The sequence below is a fragment of the Sinocyclocheilus rhinocerous genome, unplaced genomic scaffold, assembly GCF_001515625.1.
Source record: "Sinocyclocheilus rhinocerous isolate Xijiao unplaced genomic scaffold, SAMN03320098_v1.1 scaffold148, whole genome shotgun sequence".
Lineage (NCBI taxonomy): Eukaryota > Metazoa > Chordata > Actinopteri > Cypriniformes > Cyprinidae > Sinocyclocheilus > Sinocyclocheilus rhinocerous.
The window spans coordinates 1,700,329-1,710,522 of record NW_015653472.1 but is presented as its reverse complement, the minus strand read 5'-3'; the positions used below and the strand labels follow the sequence as shown (position 1 = coordinate 1,710,522).

At 36.1% G+C, this 10,194-nt stretch overlaps 1 protein-coding gene across 3 annotated transcripts in view; it reads right to left on the bottom strand.

Annotated features, from left to right (window-relative positions):
- Nucleotides 1-169: 169 nt before the first annotated feature.
- The window catches only part of LOC107716143 (rho GTPase-activating protein 4-like), a 12,118-nt gene continuing 2,093 nt past the window's right edge, over nt 170-10,194 (bottom strand). For 2 of the 3 annotated variants that reach the window (XM_016522486.1, XM_016522487.1), the window contains 21 exons: nt 9,414-9,576; nt 9,078-9,140; nt 8,819-8,947; nt 7,717-7,845; nt 7,412-7,633; nt 7,239-7,340; nt 6,904-7,086; nt 6,705-6,789; nt 6,568-6,595; nt 6,322-6,418; nt 6,175-6,235; nt 6,023-6,100; nt 5,814-5,942; nt 4,612-4,717; nt 4,303-4,527; nt 4,048-4,112; nt 3,794-3,962; nt 3,220-3,318; nt 918-1,049; nt 753-819; nt 170-664 (listed from right to left, as the gene is read on the bottom strand). In XM_016522486.1, the coding sequence (XP_016377972.1) occupies nt 491-664; nt 753-819; nt 918-1,049; nt 3,220-3,318; nt 3,794-3,962; nt 4,048-4,112; nt 4,303-4,527; nt 4,612-4,717; nt 5,814-5,942; nt 6,023-6,100; nt 6,175-6,235; nt 6,322-6,418; nt 6,568-6,595; nt 6,705-6,789; nt 6,904-7,086; nt 7,239-7,340; nt 7,412-7,633; nt 7,717-7,845; nt 8,819-8,947; nt 9,078-9,140; nt 9,414-9,576 (2,506 nt within the window). In that variant the 3' untranslated portion in view covers nt 170-490. The remainder of the gene's footprint in view (nt 665-752; nt 820-917; nt 1,050-3,219; nt 3,319-3,793; nt 3,963-4,047; nt 4,113-4,302; nt 4,528-4,611; nt 4,718-5,813; nt 5,943-6,022; nt 6,101-6,174; nt 6,236-6,321; nt 6,419-6,567; nt 6,596-6,704; nt 6,790-6,903; nt 7,087-7,238; nt 7,341-7,411; nt 7,634-7,716; nt 7,846-8,818; nt 8,948-9,077; nt 9,141-9,413; nt 9,577-10,194) is intronic. The other variant, XM_016522488.1, reaches the window with a different exon arrangement.

The window sequence follows — 10,194 nt, the reverse complement described above, 5'->3', positions numbered from 1 at the left end:
CTAGCCCAGGGGTGCCCAAACTCGGTCCTGGAGGGCCGGTGTCCTGCAGAGTTTAGCTCCAGCTTGCCTCATCACACCTGCCTGGAAGTTTCTAGTATGCCTAGTAAGACCTTGATTAGCTGCTTCAGGTGTGTTTGATTAGGGTTGGAGCTAAACTCTGCAGGACACCGGCCCTCCAGGACTGAGTTTAGCCTTACTGTAGGCCTGATATGTTCTTTTTCCACAGGGTAAAGTACACCAAAGTACAGTTGCTTGTTACAACAAAGTGTGTCAATAAGAAAATGGCAACTTTATGTCCATACTATAATGGTCTATAAACTGTCACATTCACATATTGAATTGAAAGTACCTCTTAAACCTATCTATTTAAACTGTACAAAAAATACCATATACAGAGATTGAGCTCTCACTCAAACTGATGTTTCACCTAAATTTTATTGTGTTTCTGACTGTGGTTACACAGTTTTCCCCTTGTTCTCTCTCTTTTTTTTCAGTCCGCATTGTCAGCTGATCTAAATAAACCCTTTCCTTTCCATCCTGGTCCTCTGTTTGGAGGCGTTTGCACAGAGGAGGTGATCTCTGAGGTTGTAGATGTGTTTTGATCTGGGGAAGACTGACGAATGTGGAGCTCCTTAAACACTGAGTGCATCATGTTATGCACTTCCTGCAAGATAGTATGGACAAAAATACACTTTAATAGAGGGAGGATGAAGAACTCATTAGGATTATAAATGAGATTTAAATGTCCTGACCTTATCCACTGCTGTTGAGAATTCCTCTCTGCTTCCTCCATCGGCAGTGGATCGTCTCATTTGAGGGCTGTGAAAGTTATAAATTGACAGATTTAGTCATTATCCTGTAGATAATAATCTGTGATATTAAAATCTATGTAAAAAGCAAACAATCTAATTACACACTCTAATGTTTTCCGCAGAGCGCCAGGAGAATTTCCGGGCTGTGCATATGGTCCTGTGGGTATTTGTAACGAAACCTTTCCAGATGTGACATGACTCGGCCCGACTCCGGCTTTGTCACTTGTGACCTTGAGCCTAGAAAATTAATACAGACAGAATTATTGTTTAGTTTAGCTAGTTACTGCGTCATTGGTCATAATTATGCAGTAAGAATTAAGTTTAATTCTTTGATCATCATTATGTAGTAAGAATGAATAAAGTTCACTTAGATTACATGTTTGTTTCTTTCTTGTATTTATATGGACAGTGTACAAGTCACATGCTAAACAGAACAGTGTACAACAATTGGGTTCCATTAGTAAAAATTCACATTTATTTTTTTCACATTTCTCTATGATTTTTAACAATAACTTAAAAACATTTAAAGACAGACCTTCTGTGAGCTATGTGGTTGCCATAGTGTATTTTTTTGTTTAAGCCATTCTGCATTATTTCAACTTATTTTTTAAACAATTGCATTCAACAGCTGATTCACTGGTAAAAAAAAAACTACCCCTGATTCTGCAAAAAATCTCCACCAATCAGAAAAAATCTAAACAATCAAATCGTGCCAAATCAATAAATCAAACTCCCTACACTCTCAAAAAACTTAAATGTGAAGCTACTGTATATGCACATTTTGCAATAAACATAAAATATATTGTTTCTGTATAAATAATAAATATGATTTTTAATTTGATTGACATTCACAATGCTTCATGGGATTGTAGTTCTTTCCCTCAATAAAGCCGTTAAATAAACGGTCTTGTACTTTTGTCGTCTTGTTCGATTTACAAATACTTTTTTTTTTCTCTTTTTAACTTCAAATCAAAGTTTGTAATGTTGTAATTCACCTCGTAGCTGGTTGGTTTGGGTCACTGCTTATAACGCTTTAACAAAGATTTTTAACGAGGTCAGGGCAATAGGATGATAATCATTAAAAGAATCTGGCCTAGTTGTTTTAGGTATTGGAACAATTGTTGAGCTTTTATTGCTCTGTGGTAGAATACTGAATCACTGTGCTGCTGAACAGCTCAGTGGAGTTCTCCATGTACTTTTTCAATCTTCCTTAGATCTAGAGCTGGTACCTGATCTGTGGAACAGCTCAACAATTGTTCCAATATCGGACACGTTAAATACCTCTGTAGGTTGTGTACTTTCTCCGATCTTTTTTATAGTACACTAATGATTGTCAAAGTCCACATCATAATAGTTATCTGGTAAAATATGCGGATGATACTGTTCTTCTTTCATTGCTTTCATATTCAGACCAGGAATATGGTCCGGCTTTGCACAATTTTATTTCTTGGTGTAGCAGTATGAAACTAGACCTGAATGTCTCAAAGACTAACGAGATGGTTGTTAATTTTAGCAGGAAAGCACTTGCACTTAAACCAGTGATTATTAATGGCACACAGGTGGATGTAGTTGAGGAATATAAGTATTTAGGAACAATTTTTGATAATATGTTGAAGTTTGATAAAAATACGGATGCTATCATTAAAAAATCACACCAACGATTATTCGTGTTGAGGAAGCTTAACTCTTTTAATGTACAGAGACCCATTCTTAGATCTTTTAATAACTCATTTGTTGAAAGCATTTTGTCTTTCTCTTTCATTTGTTGGTTTTCTTCAATGTCTATAAAGAACAAAAATCATCTGCAAGGTATTGTAAACATGTGCTCAAAAATTACGGGTATTCCTTCACGTAGTCTTGCATCTTATTATGAACAGCAAGTGCTGAGGATGGCGCGTAAAATAATGGGAGATAGCACACACCCTTTGTATTCTTATTTTGAGTGGATGCCCCTTGGGCGGCGTTTAAGGACAATTGGGTGTTCCACGAACCATTATAAATCTACTTTTGTGCCTGATGGAATTTGTTTATGTAATAAAAATAATTGATTGGTGGTTTATATATATGCAGGCCTATATGTAATGTATTTTGAGTATTTGTATGTATGTGTATTAAGTGCTGTCTCTACATGTGAAGCACCATGACAGTCCGAATTAATTGCCCCATGGGGATTAATAAAGCTCTAAACTAAACTAAAATCCCTATGGTAAAAAGGAATAGAAAAACCAAGGAACCAAGGCCACTGAAAAAGTGGATGGCACTTTGGCACTCTATATAATAATAACAGCGCCTTTTTTTAAAGAATGAACTACCATGTGGTTTTACTATTACAAAAAACTCTACATGGTTATATAGTTCATGTCTTTACATTCAGCGGTTCACATGAAACAATCTGTGAGTGTTTTACCGTGTACTTTGCTCTGCTTTCTGCTCTTCTTCTGTCTGCTGTCTGCCACAGCTGGATTTCAGAGTTTCCTTCCCTTTCTGATCTTGGTCTCCATCCATGCTGAACAACATAGATTGAGAGGACTGAGAAGTGTTATGACACTCCAGACTGTGGCTGGTAGTAACTGATTGTGGCATTGACTCAATAGTGATAAGTCTGTTATTCCTATGAGTCACAACTCAATAAGTCTTCTAAATGTCTTTAATTTGTACAACACCAAATACAATCATGAAACTCCAAAAGACAGTGACATAAATGAGTATATAAATGCATTGATTATGGACAATCAAGCAAATAAAGAAGTGAAATCAATAAGCAGTTTCTTCAGTTGACCATTTGCGAAGCTCCGCCCCCTTGGTTACTGTTGTTCATATAGAGAAGCTTTACATAATGTCCCATATACATTTTTGTTAAATGTGCACATATATTTATTGTATATTATACATAATATACAATATATATATAAGTATATTATACGTGTATTATCTGCCATTTTTCTTTGATGAATGTGGCTATCCAAGAGAAGAAAACCTACCTAGGCACACTGATATATTTATTCGGGATGAGACCCTTTGTTCCATTCAGCTCCCCTCTCCACCAATCAGAGGAGGCTTTGCTGTGAAGGATGAGACAGTCTCCGTGTTTAAAGGACAGCTCAGCAGAAGAACGGCCTTTGTAGTCGAACAAGGCCACTCCCTGCAGCTCTGCACATCAAAACAGACCAAAAGGAATTACGGTAGTTAAGTTCTGCTAGTCCAAATGTTGATAAGTAAACCATGTTAACCATACCGTCTTTTGCTTCTTTCATTTGAGATTGCTCTGATTCTCCATCTCCTTCCTCTGCTACAGCCTCACTATAGACATGAGAAATATCAAGTCATTTTAACTATAACGCTTTTCAAAATACACATTGTTTCAAAGCAGCTTTACCAAAAATCATAATGTTTATGTTTATACTATGTTAGCACATGTTCTTAGCACATACTATATGTGTGTGAGTGTATGTATGTACAGTGCACTACAAGGATGGAGCTTAATTCTTACCAGTCTTCTTCTTCCAATGCCATGCACTTTTCATACACTGGCCCAGGCAATTCATTCTGGCTAGGGAAGATGCTCTCGTGTTGGATAATGATGCTCTTGACCAGCGAGTTGATGCGCTGAAGCTCTGCTGCATCGCCGTTGTTTGGCCCCCTCACCAGACTGGGACCAAAACACACTGCCAGGTTATAGGGCTGCATCATGTTCTCATCACTGTACTGGGAGACACTTTACACACACGTACAGACATTCAGATGTGGGGGCTTTGTGATTGAAAAAATGCAAAACCCAATGACACAGTGTAATACTCACTGGTGAAGGAATGCAAAAAGATATCTCATGACAATGATGAGCGAGGCAGGATATGAGGAGATGATGCACTTCAGCTGCGTAATTTTTTTTGTCTCGTCATCTATTTCTGTAAGGGAGGTAAAGTTAAAGACTCCATAAAATTAGTTAATTGCTGTTACGTCTAGAAGTCGACAAAAATAAACTTTTAGCAGATATGCATTTAAAACGGTCAGCCTTTTTCTTTGAACAAAATATTGACTTTTGTCCAATAAAATGATCTTTAAAATAAGAACCAACTACCAATAGCTAGCAGCAAATCAATAATAGCAAAATCAGTAAGTATAGCTATTTTTTTAATTTATTTGGGACAATATAAACATATTTAGAAAAATATAAGTACTAGTACTTATAATAAAAAAATAAGTATAAAATATAACTAGCAACATATATATATTCACAATATATTTTTGGCCATTTTTTAAAAATTATATTTAAAAATATATCAGAAAATATCTTTTTTTTTCAGTACGGAAAACAAAGAATGATTTATAAGTTTCTTTATGTAACAGAATGCGCTATCCATCAAAAGCTTGATGTCGGTAAGATTTTTTTTCTTATGCTCACCAAGTCTGAATGTATTATAAATATACAGTAAGACAATAATATTGTGAAATATTATTACAATTTAAAATAAATGTTTTCTATTTTAATATAATTTAAAATGTAATCATTTCAAAAGCTGAATTTTCAGCATCATTACTCCAGTCTTCAATGTCCCATGATCCTTCAGAAATCATTCTAATATGCTGATTTGCTGCTCAAGAAACCTTTTTTTATTATTATCAATGTTAAAAACAGTTGTGCTACTTGATATTTTAGTGTGTTTTTTTCTTTGATGAATAGAAAGTTCAAAAGAACAGGTATTATTTGAAATAGAAATAGTCTGTAACATTATAAATGTCTTTACTGTCACTTTTGATCAATTTAATGCATCCTTGCTGAATAAAATCTTACTAATGGTAGTGCACAACATAAAGCAATTTTGCTGGATTTTTAATCAGGCATTAGAGGTAAACTAAAGGCTACTGTCTAACTAAAAATCAGCCCTGCAATATGCCCTGCCCTTCCTGTTTAAACAGAAAATCTTACCACAGGAAAGAAAACATACACACAGTCAACATACAAGCATACAAGCACATAATAGTGTTGTAATGTGCTCTTACGTCCACATTCCATCAGCTGCTCATAACTGTCCTCAGGAAAGAGCGGTTTCATTAGTCCTCTAAAATAAAGTTTCAGCACTCCAGCCACAGAGTCCATGTCACACCCCCCATCAGCGAGCGGGTCATCGCCTATGAATAAATACAAAAATCACAGCCTATTACTAATGCTCAGAGAAAGGTAGGAAAATTTCATCACCCACTGCTCACACCTTTCTCAAATGCATCCTTAAGCTGATTCACAACCATTTGAGATCCCGGCACTCTGAACAATCCCTCATGATGTAAACCTTACCAGAGAAAAAACAGTGATTAAGATAGAAAGAATGGTAGAAAGAGGCGTTATCTACTGACTTAGATTTACCATTGAGGTTGATGAACCGAATGCAGCTCTCCACCACGGCAGGAATGAGCTGTCCTGATGCCTAATGGGGAGGAAACACAGAGTGAGTCAGTTGCCTTGTACTGTTTTGAGTGAATCCAGAACACCTCCTGAATCAGAGAGATTTACTTGGATGTATGATAGTAGATCCCCACTGAAAAGCTTCTGGCTGATCTGGGTACCAGGGTAACTCTTTTTATGGCGCACAGATCTTTTGGAGCGTGTTCTAAATAAACAGAAATGTTTAATTATAGTCAACACTAAAAGTAAAAAAAAAAGGCATTTTCTGCTCTTGCTACCCCAATAAAATGTAGGAATTTTCCCAAATATTTTTACAGAACAAAATATATATATTTTAAGCTTTAGCTTCCTTACCTGGAATGGTTACTGTCAACACTTTCAGCTGATAAGAAAAAGAACCAGAAGAACAAAATTGAAGAAATAATTTCACTTGTTTGTGTGGTATTGCTTTTCTGTAACAATTTCTGTAAAAATAGGAGACATTATTCCACCTTTCTGAATGGCAACCTTTAGCAGGTCATGTTTGGCCTCCAGTTTTGATATTAAAGAGCTGTTACATAGATGGTCCCTGACTTTCTGTAATATAAAGTCACATGAAATAGAAAATGTCAGACAAAAATAGCAATAGAAATTAACTACTACTACTACTACTACTAGACAGACAGACAGACAGACAGACAGATAGATTACCGAGAAGTACAAACTCTCAGTGTCCGGAAGGCTAGCTCTACGCTTCAGCTGATACGTCTTACTGACTGATACATCACCCTCTGGTGATGGTGGGCTGCTGGGAATGTCTGGGGCGGATCCAAATGTGTCCTCGACAATACCATCCAGCATGGAAGACTGAGCTGACTGAAGTAATTTGCCAGACTGCAATACATTTTATGTATATTCATGTTTAGACAAACCCAATTTCTAAGGAGTACACAAAAATACAGTATTCAATTATCCAAATATCCCTACATTTATCCTATTTTTAGTAGTAGTGCCGCATAATATTTGCTGCTATGGGTTTTGTGTACCTCCTCAACCTCCATGGTGACTGAAGACAGCCTGGACTGCAGCTGATGGAAGCGAGTCACCAGCTCGCCCAACATCTCACACTTTGCTGACACCTCAACCACCTGGAAGAAGATACATACATAAGCAACCACACATTTCTCCACTTATACAGATACATTTTATCAGGCAGTACCTGGTCGCCTTCATAGGGTTGATACTGAAAGCGGAGGGGCAGGCAAAAGGCTGAGATGTTGGCCTGCATGAGAGTGTCTCTGTCCTGGTTCTGGTTCAGTTCTGACACAGTTGTGTCCAGCTGCTGCATCCCAGTGCTCAAGTTCTGCTGGGCCCACTGGCGACTGGCCAGGTAAAAATGAAACACCTTGGATATGGACTGGTGGTAACCCAGATCACAGCACTGAGAGGGCATGCAATGAGAGGTTGAGTTAAACCTGCTCAGTACTGAAACCTGATTGTATAGCTTGAGTGTAATGAACTCACATCTATGAGAGTGGAGAGATCCTGAAGGTAGTATTTGTTCATGCACGCATTTGCTGCAGCCAAGTTGAGCAGGTAGTCATTGCGTGCTTTTGTGCACTTTAGCTGAATCTCCTGAACTTTACATTGCCTCTGTGCACAGATAAAGAGATGAGATGTAACCTCAGATGTTACTGGAACAATCACTTATCCACACACATTTAGTGAGTCACAGTTCAAATCTCACAAGGTGACCACAATAACCAACCGCTGTGATCTATAGTCTGCCAACCGTGTGCAGCGAACACTTGCCCCACATCACTCTGCACAGTGGAGGATGCAGCTCATGTTCATGTAGGCAAAACACTGTAACACTCTCTTGCTCCCTTGATTCTGTAACCAGTCAGAATGTTTTTGTGGCATAATGTAAATTAACACAAATTTTGACATTCCTAATTTTCTTTAAAAACAACATCAACTAAATAAAAAAATAATAAAACAAATCATGGCCATGAATGAACTAATATGAGGTAATTAATTCATCATTTGTGGCCACAAATTATGTTTTATTTTATTTCACAGTTTTCACAAAAATATTGAGCAGAACAACTGTTTTCAACATTGATAACAACAAGAAATGTTAAATATTGAGCACCAAATCAGCATATTATAATGATTTCTAAAGGATCATGTAACACTGATGTCTGGATTAATGGCTGCTAAAAATTTGGCTTTGCCATCAAAGGAAAAAATTACATTTTAAAATACAGAGAAATAGAAAAGTTATTTTAAATTGTAATAATATTTCAAATTTTTTTTTTTTTTTTTACTTTAGTTTTGATTAAGTAAGCATAAGAAAAAGTTACTTCTTTCAAAAACTTTTATAACCTACCCCAAGCTTTTGATTGGTAATATATATATATATATATATATATATATATACTGTATATTACGGGGGAAACATATAGTGTAAAGAGGAACTTATCTCTTTTTTTTTTTGGTAATCAACATTATGCCACAAGTGCTGTCGATTAAGCTTAACTTGTACTGATTCCTAAATATATCTTAATTATAACCATTTTAAACACATCTATTTCATATGTTGGTATTAAAAAGGGAGTTATACTTTCTCTATTTGTCTTTCCATCTTTTTAGAAGCACTTTGCTTTTGCTTTTCCTCCAGTCTGACTGCCTCCTTTAGTTTGCCTTCTGCAGACAGGAACTCAGTGTAGTACTGGTAATATGTCTTCAAGGTCTGGTTTCCAACAAACACAGGAATGAGATTTGCAGTGACATTTTACAATCCATTAAAATGTAAATTCAAGCAAACATCGTTTCTGAAAGAAAAATGTGGCTTGATGAGAGGAATGAAGGGTTAAACTTACCGTATGAAGTTCTGTGGTGACCTTCAGAAGTCCATCCTGTAGCTGGGTGCAAATGTCTCTGCTCTGAAAAATATAAAATATGCAAAAACAGAAAGATAAATGATCATTTTAGAAACTGTGTATTACAATGTCAGGCGAGTGGCAGGTGACTATGCCAAAGGTGTTGTATGTCTGTGCACTGTTTGCAAAGTATCAGTGCAAAGGAAGCCACATGTATATACGTGGGCATGTTTGCTCCTTCAAGTCTTGTAATGTGTGGGTGCTTATTTTTGCAAAATGTGAAAATGTGTGTGTGTGTTTGTTTGTGTGTGTGTGTGTGTGATGGTGGGTGTGTACCCGCTTGGCCAGGCGTTGGGCATGTTCAGCACAGTGTGAAAGCTGCTGAGGCAGAGTGTTACTGTAGCTGTCACTCAAGAAACTGTGATCTCTGCTCTCCTGCCGTGTTTGTGTCAACAACACCTGCCAGCAGTTAACCACTGACTGATGGCTGGGCTCCTTCCTGAGGGGCAAATGAACAGAGAACTGAGTTATCAAGTTCCTGGTAAGATACATAGCCATACAGGCAAATATGTTTTGCCTAAAATAAAATATATACCGTACTGTTTAAAATTTGGGGTCAGTAAGGTTTTTTTTTGTTTATTTTTTAAATAAATTAATACTTTTATTGAGAAAGGATGCATTAAATTAATTAAAAGTGACAGTAAAGTCATTTATAATGTTACAGTTTTCTAGTTCAAATAAATGCAGGAGTAATGGCTTGAAGTAATCCCTGGAATAAATTAGATTTTAAAATACATTAAAATAGAAAACAGTTACTTTAAATTGTTATAATAATTCACAATATTTCAAATTTTACTGTATTTTACTGTATTTATGGACCACAAAACCAGTCATAAAGGTCAATTGATTTATTATTATTATTATTATTATTATTATTATTTATTTATCAGATTTATACAATGTATACTGAATAAATACATTTATTTATATTATTAAATAAATGTATTATTATTTATACTGAATAAATAAGCTTTCCATTGATGTATGGTTTGTTAGGATAGGACCATATTTGGCCGAGATACAATTATTTGAAAATCTGGAATCTGAGGGTACAAAA